The sequence below is a fragment of the Lepidochelys kempii genome, chromosome 8 (assembly GCF_965140265.1).
Source record: "Lepidochelys kempii isolate rLepKem1 chromosome 8, rLepKem1.hap2, whole genome shotgun sequence".
Classification (NCBI taxonomy): domain Eukaryota; kingdom Metazoa; phylum Chordata; order Testudines; family Cheloniidae; genus Lepidochelys; species Lepidochelys kempii.
Genome location: NC_133263.1, coordinates 18,458,779 through 18,479,962, shown reverse-complemented (window position 1 = coordinate 18,479,962; position 21,184 = coordinate 18,458,779). Strand labels below are relative to the sequence as shown.

Here is a 21,184-nt window from a genome sequence, read left to right as displayed (position 1 = left end):
AAGTTTTTGTTTACTTAAAATACATGGGATGGGCCATGCAATTCATTGTTTGTGACTTAGGCCACCAGATTGCTTGCACATGAGCCAGCCAGTTTTTTGGTCTCCTGCAGTTTTGTAAATTTGCCACAATGACTGGAAGGCCTTTTGCAAACCACTGAATTTTTCAAACACCCACTATAGCGTTAAAATGGATTGGCCAGAGGCAAGCCACCAGCCCACCATTGCCATTTTGGATTTGCTCCCATAAGGGAACTAGTGCTCCTCCCCATTGTTTTAAAGTCTCTAAATAATTGATTTCCATTTCAGAGGCAGATCTGAGCCCATGAGCATCACTGTGTTCACAGAGGACTTTCCAATTTAAGAAAAGCGTTGGCCAGTACCAAATGCATTTAAGGAACAAGGCAAACTACCTGTCTAATGGGTATTGAAATTACTTTATGGGGAATCATAGAACTGGAAGGCACCTCAAGAGGTCATCTAGTCCACTCCCCTGCACTCATGGCAGAACTGAGTATTATCTAGACCAGGGTCCCCAACACGGCGCCCACGGGCGCAATGGTGCCCGCCAAGACAGTTGTGTGCGCCCGCAGGACACTGCGCCACCGAGCGTGGCCACCGGAGAACCGCCCGCTGAAATGCCGCGAGAAGGGTTGCAGTTTCTCAGTGGCATTTCGGCAGCGACACTTCTTTTCGCTGCCGCATTTCGGCGGCAGGGTCTCTGACGCCCGCCGGTCTTCTGGGAATAGAAATGTGCTATTCCCACAGAAAGGTTGGGGACCACTGATCTAGACCATCCCTGACAGGTGTTTGTCTAACCTGCTCTTAAAAATCTCCAGTGACAGAGATTCCACAAACTCCCTAGGCAATTTATTTCAGCGCTTAACCACTCGGACAGTTCAGAATTTTTTCCTAATGTCCAACCTGAATCACCCTTGCTGCAATTTAAGCCCATGGCTTCTTGTCCTAACCTCAGAGATTAACGAGAACAGTTTTCCTCCCTCCTCTTTGTAGCAACCTTTTATGTACTTGAAAACTGTTATCATGTCCCCTCTCAGTCTTCTCTTTTCCAGACTAAACAAATCCAGTTTTTTCAATCTTCCCTCTTAGGTCATGTTTTCTAGATCTTTAGTCATTTTTGTTGCTCTTCTCTGGACTTTCTCCAATTTGTCCACATCTTTCCTGAAATGTGGCACCCAGAACTGGACACAATACTCCAGTTGAGGCCTAATCAGGGCAGAGCAGAAGAATTACTTTTCGTGTCTTGCTTACAACACTCCTGCTAAAACAACTCAGCATGATGTTTGCTTTTTTTGCAACAGTGTTACACTGTTGACTCATATTTAGCTTGTGATCCACAATGACCCCCAGATCCCTTTCCACAATACTCCTTCCTAGGTAGTCATTTCCCATTTTGTATGTGTGCAATTGATCCTTTCCAAGTGGAGTACTTTGCATTTGTCCTTATTGAATTTAATCCTATTTATTTCAGACCATTTCTCCAGTTTATCTAGATCATTTTGAATCTTAATCCTATCCTCCAAAGCACTTGCAACCCCTCCCAGCTTGGTATCATCCACAAATTTTATAAGTGTACTCTCTATGCCATTATCTAAATAATTGATGAAGATATTGAACAGAACCGGACCCAAAACTGATCCCTGTGCGACCCCAGTTGATATGCCCTTCTAGCATGACTGTGAACCACTGATAACTATTCTCTGGGAACAGTTTTCCAACCAGTTTTGCACCCACCTTAGAGAAGCTCCATGTAGGTTGCATTTCCTTAGTTTGTTTATGAGAAGGTCATGCGAGACCGTACCAAAAGCTTTACTAAAGTCAAGATATATACCATGTCTACCGCTTCCCCCCCCATCCAAAAGGATTGTTACCTTTTCAAAGAAAGCGATCAGGTTGGCTAGACACGATTCTACTCCTGGTTCTGACACTGACTCAGTGGGCTCTTCTCTTGGCTATGATACTGACTTTCTGTTTGACTTGGCACAAGTCACTTAAATGCTCTTTGCCTCAGTTTCCCCAGCTGTAAAATGGGAACAATACAGTACCTCCCTGAGAGGTATTGGGCCTTCTGGTATCATCCACAAATTTTATATCTGAAGGTTTGAGCTACTGTTTTGGTCTCTTTAGAAGAGAGGATTCACCACAAGAGTACCTCCTCATAGCTTGAGTGCTGTATTAGCTCAGTCTTCTCTAGTTTCCCCTGCTGACCCTCGCTCCAGCCCTGTGGTCCTCTACCTCTTTTCACAACTCAGCCCTCCAGCCATGTCACGTTTAAGTCCATTTCTTCTAGGGTCACAGAGTTGTTTTAACCAGGCCAACAAAAATACAAGAACAGCTGAAACTTCAGCCCCAGTCAGGCTAACCTGGCCAATCTCTCTCCCTCACAGGTCAGCCTCCACTATAGTGAGTTGGCCTCACACCTGTCCTCAAGCTCCTGTGCCTCACTCCACCCCACAGTCTAGGTCTGGCACAGTTCTTTACCTTCCCAGGGTTTCAGGCAGGCTGTCATCCCTCAGCAGCTCCGGATCATCCCTCAGGCTTCAGGTTCACCTCAGGAGCAGACCTGCCCTTCCAGTGTTCTTAGCCTTCCATCGGGCCCCCCTCACAGAGAGAGAGGGCACTCACTACATCCTCCCCAGTGGAGAGGTCTCCCCCTCTCCACTGAGCTGCTCTCTCTCCTCTTTTTGAGTCCATCCCCTTCACTTGGCCCACACCCTTCCCAGGTGCAGTCAGTGAGGTTATTAACTCTTTCAGGGTCCCAGAGCTCTTTTTGTGCCGGTGCAGAGTTCACACCCTTATTCATTTTAACCCCAAAATTCCCTGTGTTCCACATAATTTGGATATCTGCTCAGTTGTATGGTTAAGATAAAGAATTCTGAGAGAGATGTTTACCCCGGAAAAAGAAATCCTGCAGCATTTTAAGTTTCTTCCGTGGATAAATGTTTGGTCTCTCCCCTTCTGGGCCTTTGTCACAGTATTGCCAACCACACCTGTTGTCTGATCATGTGTTTGACTTAAGAATTCTGAGCTATTTCATGCCAACATGTAGGCATTTTGGTTTTTGAGCTTTCATGTATTCATGTGACTCCTAAAACTGGAGATTTTAAGATGATGATTACCAATTATTGACTCAAACTTTGGCAACACTGCAGAGGAGGGAGGGTGAGAGATACAATGTTACTCATGGAAGCAATTCCAGTCCAGCTATGTCCATCCTCACAAAATATAGGAAAAACTATGCCTTTCTCCAAGAGTGGAGTAGAATGTTGTGCACATCATTATACCACCCACACAAAACAGCAGAAACCTGATGAGAGCGAAGGAAGGAACTAACAAAACAATGACAATTACACTGATTGGATTAACTCCGCTGTGATCTTTTTGATAGTAGACTGAATCTGGAAGAAAGAAATGCAATTCTGATGTGTGAGAAGGAGCCACGGCAGGCTGGCTCCCATGCTTTTTGAACCACATCTGCCACTGAACCATGGCGAAAATGAATTTTACAGCTCAAGAGAGGATTAGTGCTTCATTAACTCAGGAAAGGAGAAGCCTTCTCTAGACAAGGAGAAAAAGACTGAATGTGGTGCGGGTATCAAACGAGTCTGATCAGCTCTGTGTGCTGCGGGGGAGGGGGGGTCCTTTCTTTAAAATCTAAAAGAAAAATTAAGATATATATATTTTTAAATGAAAAAGGACTGGCATTCTCCCTCCCAAAAACAGAGAGTAATTTAATTTGTTACTGGTTTATTTTATGTGACAGCCTTTGTATGTACTTGATTTGGTTTGTTACACTGAATTACCCTTTAATAATGGTTGTATATATAATACCAGATATTGCCCTCCAGGTTAGTTCAGTAATTGAATAAGAAGTGCATTTAGGAGTTTTCTATATTGTTCAAGATTGTTAAGACAATACTAGTAGGAGTTAGGCTCTGCTTAAACCACCCAACAGAAAGGCTGTATGCTTAAAAAAACCAAAAGTTTTAATTGCTACCAAGTGACCAGTCATTTTATTAGCCAGTTTCATTTAACACTTGCTAAGTGCTGCAATTCTGAGCAAATTCATTGCCTCATGCATTAGTTTCTGGTAACTCTGATGCTCTTTTTCAATGTCTGATTCAGCATAGCAGACCTTTGTAGAATGTAGAGTAGTTTGCAATGCTGTTAAGTTAGACCATCATTTCTCTCCATTTGTTGTATGTTAAGCAGAATTGTAATGAGGAGCTCTGTTAGACTGTAGAGTAGTCTCCCAAGGGGACTGTTGGAAGCTGTATTGCTTGAGACCTTTAAAACCTTGACTAGACAGTGTATTAGAAAATATATAGCCGAGAACAAACCTGTATCAGCCCTGGGGTGGATGAGACAGAAGATCTTTTCCATCTGTGATTCTTTGATTAGTGGTTTACTATTATTTTTTCTAGGACTTCCCCAAATCAAATGACTTCAATTCTGCACCTGCTTCCTCGCTAAAGCGAACAGCCCACTTTTACTTTTGAAAAATCCAGGAATCCTTTTTCTTTGCTTTACCTCCATTGATAACAAAGGGCATAAAGAAATATTTGAACACAAATGATGATGGAAAGAGAAAATTTACCATTTAATTGTGCAAAATGTCTTCAGCTGCAAATTCCAAGTAGCTAGGGGTTGGAGTGCTTAAGGACAGTGTATTAAGAAGAAAATGTGGATTTGATTCTAAATTGAAAGTACACTCCAACAGCCATGCCCTGTGATATTCTTAGCTGAAGTGCTTGAATCAGCTCTGTTGCTATGAAGAAGTAGTATGGCCATCACCTCCCTCTGCTGCTTCTGGCACCCAAGGAACACCACTTCCTTTGTTTGCGTGCTGCATTGCAGAGGAGAGTGTAGGGAGGAGAGGTAGCTCCATTCTCAGGTTGTGAGAACCCCAAGGAGAGCAGAATAGCACTTCAGCTGTGTCTGCGCCTAAAGAAGTGGTATGCAAAGGATGACTCCCTTCCCCAATATTTACCTAGAGTAGCCCAGGAGAGGTTAAAAGGAGAGGTTGAGAACCAACAACCAGTTACAATTCCCTGATTCTCTGCCCCATCCCAGAGTATAATACCCTGGGGGCCACTGTAACTTGTACCATCTGGCAACAGTCCCATATGGCCCATATTCCATTTGCGGATAGCAGGAGTGCAATAAACTCCAGCCACTTCCCTCCCACAGCTGACATACTACCTGTGCCAGTAGCTGTTGGGAGGGAAGCTATGCAGCCTCATTGTCCACTGGGAACTCCCCTATGCCAGCGAAAGCCCTGGCTCAGTGAGTCCAAAAACTATGGGTGAGATTTTCAATGGCAGAAGCAACTAAGCATCCTGAAATATGCACGTGAACCATCTTTGTCTCCAGAAACTAGACATGGCCAGGGAGACAGTGTTTGGATCCAGCTCCAGATTAGGACTAGGCTGGGAAGTAGATCTGAGACTGAATCAGGGTTAGGTTCAGTTTCAGATCGTTCAGCTCACTAATCTTGCCAGCTGTTCTCCATCAACATCCTGAATGGGGTTTAGCTCTTTCTGCAAAACCTTATGGGTGGGCTCGAGTTCAGAGAGCCAAATCTGAACTGATCCTGCACCAGTTTTGGAAGGGGTTCAGATTCAAGGTTCCAGTGCTGGCTCACCTCAAGCAGAAGCCTACAGTTGCACCTACAAACCAAGTAACTGTGCGTTTGAATGGCATGTGCATGGGCAGTTAGACCTTTGCATGTTCAGATGCAGATCCTTGTAGTTGTAACAGCTGAAAAAACTGCCTTCATCCTGTCTGTCAGATCTTGTATCCCTTACACAAAATGTAATAGTTACCATGGTCCACCAAGACCTTGACAACAGCCTGTTGAAGGTCTTACACTACACAGTTAGGTCGACGTGAGGCAATTTACGTCAACCTAATTATGTCAGTGTCTACACTACAGCCTTGCTCCTGCAGATGTAAATGCCCTACCACGCTGACATAATAGCTTCACCTCCACAAGTGTCTGTGTAGATACTCTGTTACTTGCATCAGTTGTTAGAGCCCTTGTCAATTTCATGGCTCCAGCAAAGACATGAAATTGACAAGAAAGCCTGGCAGCTAGAGCCCAGCTGCGCCCCTGGAGAGCTGTGCAGTTGCACTCCTGGCTGGGAGCCAGGGCAAGGAGCCCAGGCGGCTGGACCCTGCTCCTGGCTGAGAGCTGGGGTGAGGAGCCTAGGCAACAGGATTCCACTCCTGGCTGGGAACCAGGGCAGCTGGACCCCACTCACGGCTGGGAGCCGGGGCAAGGAGCCCAGATAGCTGGAACCTGCTCCCCGGTGTTGAGACGCCCCAGGCCCTTTCCCCCCACTCCCAGCAGGAAACAGGGAGGCGAGAAGCCCTGGGCTGCTGTTCCTCCTCCCCCGCACTCTCACTGGGGAATTGGGAGCTGAGGGGTGGGGGGGCAGCCAGGCTCCCAGTAGAGAGCTACCATCAGAGCTGAGAGAACAGGCTCTCAGCTCCCCACGCTGCCCCTCTTAGGCCGGTGGAAGCGTTCCTGGTGAGGACCTGCATCCCGACCCAAGGAGGGTAGTGTGGACATGCACCACCACAGTAAGTACTGCGATGGCTGTAAGTCGACCTCATATAGGTAGACTTAAGTTTTTAGTGTAGACATACCCTGAGTAAAAACTGAGTAGAGTCCCAAGAATTTGGCTCTGTACTAGAAAACTGAGACGTTTATTGGCTGAGGATACTGTTAACTTCACTCTCAGGGTGCAAGAAAACTGATTTATTTGAAAAAAGCTGCCATATAAAACAGACCTATACCTACCAGCGCTGGTATCGCAGTGATTACTGCAGGCTTTGAGGATAGGAACCCATGCGTGGCTTGAGAGGGTTGGCATGACAGTCAAGATGTGGCTGTACTGCATATCAGTGTTGTGTTGAGTGAAATTCTTATGCCAAACCCTTTTATTTATTTATTTACTTCTTTGTTTCCAGAGAGGCCTGGTGTAACAGCTGAACTCTGTACCTTTGCAAACATCATGTTTCTGACAGTCTGAATGACAGCCTGCTTCCTGCAGTCTCTGGGCAAAATGCTAGACTATGTCCCCAGATGGCTGAGCAAAGTCCTTCAACAGCAAATGATGCATCATTGAATATGTCAGGCTGAATTAGAAAGCAGGCTCATCACATTAAGCTCAGGCTCTGAGCTGGCAGTTCCTATGTTCTAGTGTCACTTGATCCTGGCTGTCATACCCCTATCCCCACCTCAGCAGCCATGGGAAATCTCTTTGGGCAGCATACAGATAATACACACAGTAATGAAGTAGCTTGAGGGAATGGGTTATTGGCAAAAGGAAGCATAGACTGACACCTTTCTATTGTATTAAGTTGCCTTAAGAGTGTTATGTCTAAATATATTACTTATGTCCTCCTTTGCGTACACAGTTTTTGACTGTATCTATTCATCCACTGATGGCTTACGAGGGTTATGGTTAATAAATATACAAGTAAAAGTAGATCAGTTAGTTTTTTCCCCATCTGCTCCAATGTTCTTTTCTATTTTTCTCTCTCCTCCCATCTCCCAATTCCATTGTTTTACCATAAAGTGGGGAAAGGGGCAGGAATCTGTGCTGACATGGGTTTCCTTTAAAAAAAAGTATTATTTTAATAACAAAGAATAAAGGAATTGCTGATTGGGGGAAGGGAAGGTTTAGTCAACCAATAGAAAAGAATCACTGTAGATATTTTCATTTTTTGCTTTTCTGTGTATTTGCATTTTGCAATAAGAATAAGCGCCTGGCTTTAGCAGCAATCTAGCTGTAGTTTGGAAGGAAGTATTAATATTGGGAGGTCTGAGCCTGTAAATACATCTGTACAGATGGGCCCCTGTGCCAGCACAGAAATGCAGTGCAGGAGTCCATCCATGTGGATTCAGCCTTAATTATGTTGTTCAGAGTGCTACATTTAGATACAATTTTCTTAAAAAAAAAAAAAACCACCCCAACAATTTAGCAGTTATGCTAGACTTTAGGTGTTCAAAACATTCATTAATCATCACAACAACCCTGTGAATTAGTAAGTATTAATATCTCCATTTTTCAAATGGGGAAACTGAGGCAGAAGGTTAAATGACAAAGGCCAAAGAGGGAATCATTGCCAGAGTGGGGATTAGAAGTTGAGTACCTGCCTTTCAGTGCTGTGCTCAAACCTAACCAGAACAATACCTTATATAAGGTATTTCTACATCTGTTTTTCCTACTGTTCAGTCTTTCTAGTGCATATATTAATGTATAAAATTGTGAGGGATGAGGGGCTTAAATGAATTTGTGTTAGTGAAAAGGGCAGGATTAAATCCCTGGGGACTAAAGATAACACAAGAGTGCCAGTTAGTGCCAGCTGAAATGGTGGTTTATGTGATGCACACAATTGTCCACTAAGAACTGGGCTGAGACCACCAACGTGTTTCATACAAAACACCAACCAACCACCAGATGGGAATTATCAGACAGCCCTGATCTAGATCAGATTAAATTCTAGAGGCAAAAACTAATTCATGTCACTGAACAATCCGGTCTCCCCATAAATGTATGGTGCCCTGGATTAACTCAGCTGTAGGTGAGATTGTTTGAATATTAGCCGAATGTACTGATCTGGAAGTTGCAATGAGATCGCTTTTAATGATTAAACTATTTTGTTCTTCTAATGCCTTGCTTTTGTTCCTTCTCTTGCCAGGTCCCTGTACTAAGGCCCATGGATCTAATGGTGGAGGCCACTCCCCGAAGAGTATTTGCCAATGCGCACACATATCACATCAACTCCATATCTGTAAACAGTGACTATGAAACCTACATGTCAGCTGATGACCTGAGGATAAACTTATGGAACTTTGAAATAACCAATCAAAGTTTTAGTATCCTTTGATTCATAAATCCGGCTGGAGTTATTGTCCAATCAGGAGATGGTCTTATAGAACCCAGACTTGAGAAGAATGAGCTCATCTGAACCTTGAGTTTACATCTTTTGGAGGGTTTCTTTTTCATTGTCTATAAATCCTTCTTATATTTGAATTAGGTTTTCTCTTCTTTAACCATTAGACAAATATCTTGTTATTTGTGCATGATTGTGTATACACAGTCAGTCAGATGCTGAGGTCCTTATGCAGGTTTTGTTCATTCCTTATTCAGGCAAAATTCCCAATGAAGCCCATGGAAGTTTTGCCTAAGGAAGGTCTGAATAAGAACTGAGCGAGGTCTTCAGAATTTAGCCCATTCTGATTTGCTTTACAACAGGATGTTAATAATAATAATTATTATTTTAATTCTGTTTTTATTATTGCAGATTATCCCATTCAGTTACCCTATGTCAGTAGGTTTTTTCATACAGAGATTAAAGTGTAAAGCAGGAACACAACAAACTATTAATGAACACCTAAATGGAATACACCGTATCCTGCAATGTGTACCACGAATATTGCTAGACTTGTATTCTGAGACTCCTCCACGGAGAGAGAATTCCAAAGGCAGCCTTGCTTCTGTGGGAGTGCTATCCATGTATAAACTGAGTGACGATCTCAGGGCTTGGCCCTATAGAATATGTACATCTAAGGTTTGTCTGTATTGCACACTAGCATAGGGTCAGTCTGGTTCTCTGGCTTAGACGTGACATGAAAGCAGCAGCTGTCTTTTTTCTGAAGTGAATTTGGTACTGGTGAAAAGGGTGAACCTACTTGACCTCTGTAGGGGACCCTGAAAGTACAATGGCATTTCCCTTATGGGGAGAGGGAAGGGGCCACAGAGATACAGAGGACAATTACAGGGGAGAAAGTAAACAAAGGGGTAAGGCTAGGAGTGGGGGGACAAAAATACTGAACACTGAGCAGAGAGCCCCAGAGTAAAAAGGGGTGGCCTATCTAATAACTAGGATGATGGTGTGGAGCTCTTCAAAGCAATGAAAGGCCCTCCCATCAGGTGAGGTAGGAGCCACAACCCAGGCATCATCAGATCAAAAGGGAAAACAAATGAAAAGCAAGGAGCGGGGTCCAGGTCACAGGGTCAAAGCAAGGGATCCACAGGAGGACACCTGAACCACGCCCACTGCTCAGAGAGTGTTGACAACTTTTTCTACCAGCAGGAAAGCAGTCGTGCTGGCTTCTCTCACTCGGTGCCCTGTGCTAGTATGCATCAGTTCTAGTGGTAAGAGAAGGTAATGCAGCTTCTTTATTGTTCCATCCATCTGGTCCCACATGTGTGGTGGGTGCAGAGTTTACTCAGGTCAGGTCTACACTACAAACTTATGTTAGTATAACTGTCGCTCCGAGGTGTGAAAAATGCACACCCCTGAGTGAAACAGTTATACTGACCTAACATCTGGTGTAGATAGTGCTGTGGGGATGGGAGGGCTTCTCCTGTCAACTTAGCCACTGCCTCTTGCAGAGGTGGATTAACTACGCTGATGAGAGAAGCTCACCCGGGGGTGCAGTACCATCTTCAGTGAAGCACTACAGCTGTGCCGCTGCAGCTTTTAAGTGTAGCCCTGCCCTAAGTGTCTGGAGGCCATTGTTGGTCTTCAGTGTCTGTAAAGTGCTCTGAGATCTTCAGATAAAAGGTGTTACCTAAATACCAACTATTATTGGTGCTGTGTTAGTTACAGTTTGTGTGTGTCAGTCTGGACAGTATGTAAATGTAAGTGCCAAGACCTCCTTTTTCTTTTTATTTCTGTTGTTCTTGCTGGGGATGCAAAATGTTTCCATAGCAGCTAGAATGCTGGCACTGAGAAGGTCTCAATCTCTCCTCTCCAATTTTAAACCACCACACTTTTTTGTCTGATTCCAAGAGCCATAAGTTTGAACACAGCTCAGCTGGGCATCATTACAAGCTGCTGCTTTCCAGTTTGGGTGACATGTTGAATTTTGCCTGCAGGGTGTAAGTGGGGGAGGGGAGTTTCCTGAGGTGATTTAGAAGACCGATGCCTTGGGGAAAATAAGGAGAGGAAATATTAATAGTGTAGTTTTCATTATAAACTGTAGTGTGTGACAGGTTGCCAGTTGCAGATACACAAATGAGACCGTGCCAGTCACCCCTATAGCAGTCACATCAGAAATAATAACAACAGGGATGGTGATAATCACTGATACTTATGTAGTGCTTTCCACTGAGAAATCCCCAAAGCACACAGCAAACTTTACCAGCTGGGGATCATTTTGGCAATCACTGAAATTCAGCCACTCTAGGGTGGAAAGTGCTTGTGTTTGACCTGTGTGCAGCAACTGTATATTATGGTTTAGAACAGAAAGTGCCATATTCAGTTGAAACTACAGAGAATTCAGATGGACAGAATGTAGTTGTCCCAGCCAAATTTAGCCAAGATACCAATGCTGATACTCTACTGTTCCTAAAGTGCCATGAGAATTTTAATTGATACAACTCACCAGGACCTCAGTGGTACATCTTATTCAGACAAGGTATCTCCAGCAGCAAATTGCTCCTTAGTACCATGCTTGGGCATTGGTACAGTCCTGACCAAGAGAAAAGAGTGCCCCTTGATGTATCCCCACTAATAATCCTTGTAGCCATCTGAGTTCTCCTTGGCATTCTGCTCAGCTTAGTAAGTCTGACCGGATCACAGTCTATAGGGTTATGGCTCCATCATAGAAGCAGCAGTTCAGACCAGCAAGGGGAAGGTTAGTCCTTTGGATAATGGACTGTTGTCATATCCAGAGATCATTGCTTCTGTTTACAGCTGGAGATCCAAATAAATTTGGATAATGCAGGTGATTGATTGGCAGTCTGGATGCCTTGCTCTCTTCTCTACCATTATACCATCTTTCTTGTTGCAGTTGATGTGTTTATTCTCTTAACTATCCACAGGTCTCTGATCCATCCAGAAAAAGTTCCCTGGGAAATTTACTGGCAGGACTGTAGCAGGAGACTTGTTGTTCTGTGCTGAATTCCAGTGCATTCTGCCAGGGGGATTGCATTCACTGATCTGTGCTGAACTGGTATTTCATAAATGAAGCAGTCCTTCTGAGATGTCAGTGAGTCATTAGTACCACATGGCAGCATATGACACATCCCCTGAAAGCAGCTTCCTAGAATTCTTCCTGATCAGTGCTTTGGATGCCACACATCCTTATTTCTGAAGTCAGCTCCAGGGGTAGTGCTTAGTCATGGAGCGGACACATCTAGAAGGGCAGAGAAAAGCAGTTACAATGATTCTTTGTTTAGGAAAAAAGTAGAAATTTCTGCAGGTGGGTTTTTTCATTTTATTGTTTGGTTTTGGTGATGCTCAGATATCTGAGCATGCCTGTCGTTTTCCCTTCCCATTCTTAAACCCTAATTGAAAGCTGGTAAGATAGTCTTAAGGATCCCACATTTATTAATTCCACAATGGTTTTTTTCCCTGGTGAATGTTCCATCCTCTAGTTTCATATGGTCTTTAGCGCACAGATCTGTGTTATCTTTTGAAACATATCTTTGAAGGGCACTGGTAGTCAAGAAAGTGGCTCCGTAAAAATGACGCTCTATATATCCTGGGCATGCCTGATACTTGAGCTCTGGAAATGAATAGAATTTTCCTTGAATATCCTTCCTCCCTCTTGGGCCTTTAGGGCAGGCAGGTGGGTTCTTTCATGGCTTCTCAAGCCATTGAGCACATCTCCATTGGACCTAGTAAGTGATACTCATGGCCACCTCTCCAAGCCCAAAGCACATCATTACAAGGCCTCCTTGAGAGGCACTGGCCAAAGCAAAAGACTCCCCAGAAACTTAGGTCTTCCACACTGAGGATAGCCTGCTTAGCTGTGGTCATCCACACTGAGGAAGAAATGGAGATAAAGCCATTGCCTTTGGAACGAGACTTCTATTACCATCTGGGAAAATTATGCAGAGGTTTCAAGAGAGACGAGAATACTGCATCAAAACATTGCATAAAAATTCCCACTGTGCAGAGGAACTAGTGTGGTGGGAATAATCTTACAGGTTATAGTAAGAGTCACGTGGTGAGATGAGACAAACCAGCAGCACTTTAGGATTGGGTGAATAAAGATTTTTTTGGGGTTTTACTTCTCAGGAAAGAAAAAGATGATAATTTAGTAAATTGTAAGGTTGGTGGGTAAATTATTATTTTCCCCTGGGTAAAAACCTCAATAAAATCAAAATTTTAGTTTTCATTAAAAATATTTCAGGCTTTCACTGGAAAACAAAAAAATTTCCAGATTTCAGTTTTTCTACCTCCCTCTCCCCCCAAATTTAGATGAAAACAGATTTTTCACTACAATTTCCATTTAATCAAACAGCCATTATTGTGAGAAAAGAATGTCAATGGGTGACTAGTAGATTATGGAGTGCTATTGATGTCTCCTTGTTACCTCAGTTCGAAATCATGCGTTACTGTCATGGAATCTGCTCAATCTTGGAACTGGCTTTTTAACTGCTTTTCTTTTTATCTTGTATATAACACATGGGGTTGGCTTTTTACTTATCTAAAGTTAGCCCCCTAGAGCGGCAGTTCTCAACCTTCCTGGGATCAGGACCCATTTGTAAACTTTAATGGCCTGTTACAACCTAGAGACACCCCCAGATGCAATGCCTCTCCTGCAGGAGACTGTCATGTACACCAGGTTGGAATGCCCTGAGGAAGGAGCTCAACCCAACCAGACCCTCCACCCCAAACCCTGTGATGCATTCTGGCAACCCAATATTGGGTTTTCCATTTGATCTGGAGCAATCTGAGATCTTTGGGTGTGCTAGTCCTCTTATTCCATTACAGTACTCTGCAAAGTTTAATTTGCCAGCGGATTTCCAGGGCCAAACTCTTCTCTCCGTTACTAACACAACCCCATTGACTTCAGTTGGGCCCTCCGCATTTTAAATTGGTTTTTAGCATTGCTGGCCTCTTAATAACAATTGGTTTTGGAGCTGCTCCAACAACTGCCAGTCTCAAAACTCAGTTGCTGTATATTCTTAAAAAAACAGAGAAATTGTTTAGTTAGTTTAAAAAAGCAGACTTAGTGATGCACCATGTACTGTTCCACGAAGTACAGTGCAGTTTAATAAGGCCTAAAAATCCCTGGAGATAACAGCATGCACAGGATTAACATGCTAGCTTTTCACCACTAGAGACCTAAGCTCAAATCCTACTTAAATCATAAGTGAAAATGAGGTTTTTGGGGTTTTTTTTTGGGGGGGGGGGCGTCTCATTCCAGTTCTGATTTTGTGCACATCACAAAGCCATTGTGCAATTTGACATGATTCGAAGGCACTGCTTAGCAGGGACCAGGGCTGTAATAGCAAGGGTTGTTGGAGATCAGAACTGAAGGATGTTGGCAAAGCTGCAAAAGGGTTCAGAAATATGATACCATGTATTTCTAGATCAGTTTTCATCTTGGACTATCGTGGTGCTTCACAAACGTTAAGAAATTTAACCTCACTGAAGCCAATGAGGACACTAAGTATTACAGTCCCCTTGTGCAATCCAGGGTATAGGGCACTGGCTGGTGTTATAGTTCCGGTTCTGTCACTGAACTGCAGCATGACCATATGCAAATCAGTTTGCCGGTCTCTGCCTCAGCTGCCCCATCTGTACAGTGGAAATACTAATATTTGCCTTCATATAAAGCACTTTGTACATGAAAAGTAGTTGACAAAGAGCAAAATATTCTGATTTCACAGGGGAGGAGACTGAGACACAGAGAGAGAAGGTGACATCCCTATTCTACTGAAACGCAAATAATAGTAACATAGAAAATCTGTAGCTGAGCTGAGATCCCTCTTGGTTCCTAGTTTGTACTTTAACCTCAAGACCATTCTTTATTCCAAAAGTGTCTAACAGCAGAACATTTACAGATTAGTACTGAAGTGCATTGGCAGAGCTGAGGTTGGATGGCAGAGTACCTGACTGATATATACCTGGTTATAGCCAGTGCTATTGGCCCTTCCTGTCTCGGAGCACTACATTCACCCATTTTTTTCCCCAAAGGGAAAAATGTCCTCTCTTTAAACCCTCCCACCCACCGTGCTGCACTGAGGAAAGGGCTTTTCTTGCAGTCAGGTTTTGAAGCTATCCCCACAGGCCTGTGCAGTTCACATCTGATTTTTCCCCCTCTCTCTGGAAATTACTGTTAACAGCAGGACCTTAATTTGCTTTCCATGGGGTGATGAAAGTAATGGTGCAATCCCCCTCTTTCCCCCCCCCCACCCCGCACAGTCAGTAAATTGTCCCATGCTGGGTATTTTGATTGGACTGTGAAATCTAAAGCCGCTTGCCACCAGTGACCACTAAGTCAGTGTCAGGCCCGGATTGATAGAGACAATCATCAAAGGCTCATCTGTACCACTAGGAGGCTCTTTGTGATTGACGTGGTTCCTTTCTGACTCCCTCCATCTGGTGTGTCTGACTACAGATATTTCAAGCTCAACTTGAATGTCAGGATGATTTAATTTTAGTCCAGGATTTTACTGAGTCTAAACTTGCAGAACCTTCTTAAAATGAAAAATCTTCCTGTAAGAGCAATCGTTTTCTGTTCATCATGTTTTGTTTTTCTTGCATTGTTACATCACATGGAGTTGTTTTCTTTTTCCAGCAACTGTAATAAGAGCTGTTTATTCTGCCCCTTGACAAATTTGCCAGAGTCGAGTCTTGCAGTTTTTTTGAACAAAGAGGGCACTACAGCGTGTGTTACAAGCAGCTACAGTCTCTAGATAAATAGATAAAGTAACAAAAGACAAATTTCTCTTTAGTTCATTAGTTTCTTTCAGTCTGCATGTTCACATTGACCTCATTCAAATAGTGAGAAGTGAAAAGCAATGTCCGTCAAAGCCAGATTCACACTAAAGATAGCAAATATAGGCTGAGCTTTTTAAAGGAGTATAAGGGAGTGAGATGCCTAACTTGCATTGAATGCAAAGGGATTTGTGCATCTAACTCCTTAAGGCTGTTTGAAAATCCAGCCTTAGTTCTTGATCTGTTTTATTCCCAGTAGCAGCATGTATGTCTTGAGAGCAGTGCTTTTGGGAAGCAGTATCTCACTGCATTCTGAATATGTGTAAGAGGAGTGGGAATGTATGGACTGGTATTCTTGATCCCTTATTATTATGTAATTTATACTCAACATCAAGGGTACGTAGTGCTAAAATGTTCTGGGCAAATATTGTCCTGGCCCTAAACAGCTTAAATTCTAAGGCCATGAGCAGGTACAATATGTGGTATAATACAGCACAGAACAAACACATGCTAAAAGAAAATATTTGCCAAGTGGTAAAGAAATAAGGAAGTTATTGTAGTGATCAAAGCAGCCAAGATACTACTTGCCTGGCTGAATCTGCTTAGAGAGAGGGAGTATATTTTACTGGTTAGATCAATGCTGCGAACTAGTGGCTCTCAACCTTTCTAGATTACTGTACCCCTTTCAGGACTCTGATTTTTCTTGAGTTCCCCCCAAGTTTCACCTTGTCTAAAAACTACTTGCTTACAAAATTAGACATAAAAATACAAAAGTGTCACAGCACACTATTACTGAAAAATTGCTTATTTTCTCATTTTTACCATATAATTATAAAATATATCAATTGGAATGCAAATATTGTACTTACATTTCAATGTATAGTATATAGTGCAGTATAAACAAGTCATTGTCTATATGGAATTTTTTCTTGTTACTGACTTCACTAGTGCTTTTTATGTAGCCTGTTGTAAAAAGGCAAATATCTAGATGAGTTGATGTACCCCCTGGAAAACCTCTGTGAACCCCCGGGGTATGCATACTCCTGGTTGAGAACCACTGCTGTAGACAGATTACTGTAGACCTGTCACTCACTGTGAGGCCTTATGCAAGTCACTTCACTTCTCTGAACCTCAGTTTTCCCATCTGTAAAATGGATAATGATGCCATTGTGATCCTCAGATGATGAAGTGTATATTAGCATAGCGCCCAAGAGCTGCTTATTTACATATAATCTAACATGGAACCACAGCCATTCAGAAATATAGAAAAAGAGAACAGAAAATCCCTTCTAGAGCTAGCATACAAGGCTTTGCTGAGAGTTCCTGGTGCAGAACTTTATCACTCAGGATTAAAACAGCAGAGATTTGAACCCTGTCTTCATACTCGCTGTCAAAAACAAAGTGCCCCAGTTAAACGATGCATAATAAAGAAAGCCAGAATTATTAATAACCACAGGGCTGCATGTTAACAGCACTGGCTCCTGCTGTTTGTTTTTCCTTGACTTGCCTGTTTCAGATATCGTAGATATAAAGCCAGCCAACATGGAGGAGCTAACGGAGGTGATCACTGCGGCAGAATTCCATCCACACCACTGCAACACCTTTGTGTACAGTAGCAGCAAAGGGACAATAAGGCTATGTGACATGCGGGCATCTGCCCTTTGTGACCGACACTCCAAATGTGAGTACTTCCAGCACTTCACCAGAATTGTGACATAAGGGTGTTTTGTGATGGAGGGGGGGAGAGAGTAAATAAAGGAAGGAGAACTCTGATTGTAGGATCTCATTTCTACCAGACCTAGGGCTCAGTGGCACCAGGTCACTAAATGCTAGCTAAAAAAGCCCCCAAAAACCCAATTAAAGAAATAAAAAATGCGGTTAAATTCGAATGGGATGGTTTGCTTAAAATTAGGCTCAAAATTCAGTCTGACGTCCAACCTTCAAACTCCCCAAAGTTCTGGAGTGTTTGCATCTGAGGGGTCTGTTTCAGCTTGCTATAAAACTAGGTGCCATTTGAAAATTCAGATTCCAGTCTGCGTGTTCACACACGGGCTTCAGGTCATATCGCTTCCCACTGTGGTATTTCTCAAAACTGCTTTTCATAGGATAAAGTCAAGAATGATCATTTCATTGGGTCTTTCTGGCCTTCGTAGAGATGTGGTGAGGTCATTTACTCGTCCCTTCCCTTCCCTCAGTACTGATGTCTTGGTTTTTGCTGTGGTTGATATGAAATGAATGTCTAAACCAGAGGGAACAAAATCCACATCTTTCTCCAGGCCTGCACTATCTTGCTCCAGCATCATGCATATCTTTAGCAGCTCTGCAAGCAAGAAGGCCCCCTCGCTGGAACCCAGTGCTGCAGACTTTGGGAGTAGTGAGGGAACAGATGGTAGGATGTAAAAAATTATTTGTGCTGCTTTGACAGTACAGCATCAGATTTATTGCATTGAGACCCCCTAGGGTGCAATGTTTATCAATCCCATATATCTGGGAACATAGAAATTGCTATACTGGTTCAGGTGAGAGCTGGACAAAAAAAATTTGACCAAATCTTTTTCCAGCACAAAATGCAGATTTGGCAACATTGAAACATTTTGTTAATTCATATCAGTTTCACTGAATTTTTCTTTTTGGGAAAAGTACCAAAAAAAATCAAAATGTTTCCATTTTTTTTTTCAGTTTGAAATTACTTTTGTTTCTAAAATATTTTGTTTCTAAAAATTCAGTGGCATTTAAAAATGGTCAGAATCCAAACAAAACATTTTGATTTTATCAAAACAAAATGTTCGTCCAACCCAAAATGAATTTTTTTAGACTTTTTGAAATTGCCAATTAACCAAAAATCTGTTACTCATCCTCCTCTAGTTCAGACCTCTTGTCCAATGAGGCCAGTGTGCTGTCACAGAAGAAGGTGCAAAACAACAACAAGAAAAACAAACCCTGGAGTGGACAATTTGGAATAAGCAGATCACATGGGAAATTTGTTCCTAACCCCCCACAAGTTAATGGTTGGTTATGCCCTGGAACGTGAGAGTTTATACAAACAAACAAACGGAAGTATTTCTTCACACAACACACAGTGAACCTGTTGAACTCTTTGTCAGAGGATGTTTTGAAGGCCAAGACTATAACAGGGTTCAAAAAAGAACTAGATACATTCATGGAGGATAGGTGCATCAATGACTTAGCCAGGATGGGCAGGGATGGTGTCCCTAGCCTCTGTTTGCTGGGAATGAGTGACAGGGAATGGATGACTTGATGATTTCCTGTTCCATTCATTCCTCTGAAGCACCTGGCACTGGCCACTGTCAGAAGACTGGATACTGGTCTAGATGGACCTTTGGTCTGACCCAGTATGGCCATTCTTATGTTCTTATATCACATCTTTTTCTCTAATTTCAGATTTAACCTCAGCAGAGCTCGTGGAATTATTAATTGCTGATAATGTATCCAGCTAATTGATGCTGGTTCTCTGTTCATTGTTTATTTACAAATAAGTTGTGACTGTGATGTGCAAGAGGTCCGACTAGGTGGTCATGATGGTCCCTTCTGGCCTTAAAGTCTATGAAACGGTTAGGAGTTTGTTCGTAATTCAGTATTGTTCAATGAATAGTTTGTGTGAGTGAATCATTTTTTTACAAATGAATCAGTATACACATTGTTATTATTTGTATTGTGGTAGTGTCTTAGGGGACAGGGCCCTACTGTACAAACATATAACAAATACAGTCCCTGCCTAAAGGAGTTTACAAGCTACATTTAAGAGAAGAGTTAGCACAATAAATTCAGGGCCGGTTATTCGTGCTTTATGATTGGTCACCTGAGTCCCATGATGTTGTTTTTCTTCCTGGATTAGATGCCCTATATTTTATTCTCTGCAAACATTTATAATCTATCGATATTGCTATTGTGCAAACAATAGGAGCTTTTCAAAATGGCCAGGGGAGTATTTCTGGTGGAAGGACACTCAAAATATATATCTGGCTAGTATTCACTTCCCACCAATAATTCCACAATTAAAAACTTGATGACTGGGATGTTTGTGGATATGGAAATATAAGGGGTCATGAACGCTAGCGAAGCAGATGAGTGTGTTTTATCCACAAGAATTTTTGAAAATACAGTTTTGCCGTTTTCACACCGCTCCAAACATATATTATAGACCCATATGATATGCTATAGGCCCATAACGCTGATACATTGTGGCATCTCTTTTATTAATGAGTTTAGAGATATTTCAAAGGATGAGCATCTTCTCCTAGCAATCCCAAAAGGACAAGCCTGGAAGTTGTAAGTGCATGTATCTTCTTTCAGTAGATTTAATATGCAAGGATATTTGTGCCTTCTATTGCTCAAGTCATAATATCTGCCAATATCCTACCCAGTTGCTGGTGATTAGAATTCATCACCTTTTAGAGCACCGTGGATTTACATATTTTTGAATTCACAGATCCCAAAAGCTATTCTAACACCTGTGGGTGCAACACTTTTAAAGGGTTATTTGAATCTAAAAACAAGTGTGTTGTTGTTGGAAGACAATGTAAAGCAGGTTAATATTGTACTGTAATTCTTAGTGACCTGAGAAGCTCACATGTCCTTTCATAGACTAATAAGCAACAATAAAACTGTTATTGGAGACAGGCCATAAGTTTGGAATTCAAACCTCTTTGAAAATCTAGATCTGAATCAGCTGACTCTGTAGTTTTGGTTCTGAGGGGACCTATTTTCCAGTTCCATATCTTACAAGCATCTCAGGAGATTTCTAGCATTCAAGATGTGAGAATATTGCAAGAACAAATCGCACAAACATGGTGCCATTGAGTCCTAACCCTAATAAACTAGATCCAGACAGTACTTTCTCCGCATATTTCAGGATCTAACCTCACTGAGGTGATGAGAAATGAAGTGCAAACTAATGCTTTTGATCTTCATAGAGCATGATTATAGCTGCATATCTACAACATATTGTTAGGTTATAAAAAAAGTAGATTGGGAGGAAAACTGTATATTTCTATATGGAGGGCTTAAGTTTTTGAACAGCAGTTTCCCTAAATTCCACTGTTTCTTTGCACTGTCCCACTATCCTGTGGCATCAGCTCCCACCTGAGATTCCTAATACAATTAAGAAGCAAACAAAATTCAGTTTCTTGACTTTTCAGCAGTAGAAACCCTCATTTGGTATCTCCCTTTGTTCAGTTGCTGAAATGTCCTTTTAGTCCTCAGCGCGTATACAAGCCAACTGCGAAAACCAGTTCAATTTGACCTCTCCCTTGACATTTCATATTGATTTTCCTCTCTCCTTCAGAAGCATTGGCCTTCAATCAATTGCAGCTCAGCAGATGTGAGAGTCAGAATTGAGACAGTTCATCAAAGTTCAAAATGAAAAAGCAACACTGGCTTTTGGAGATGAATTCTCTAAAGGAGATATTTAATAACTGCCCGTGTGTAATCAAAATTCAGACCATAT

General features: G+C 42.4%; 1 protein-coding gene across 4 annotated transcripts in view; it reads left to right on the top strand.

Annotated features, from left to right (window-relative positions):
• Positions 1-21,184, top strand: part of PPP2R2B (protein phosphatase 2 regulatory subunit Bbeta) — a 249,535-nt gene that overhangs the window by 213,389 nt on the left and 14,962 nt on the right. For all 4 annotated transcript variants that reach the window (XM_073355745.1, XM_073355746.1, XM_073355747.1 and 1 more), the window contains 2 exons: positions 8,731-8,908; positions 17,234-17,398. In XM_073355745.1, the coding sequence (XP_073211846.1) occupies positions 8,731-8,908; positions 17,234-17,398 (343 nt within the window). The remainder of the gene's footprint in view (positions 1-8,730; positions 8,909-17,233; positions 17,399-21,184) is intronic.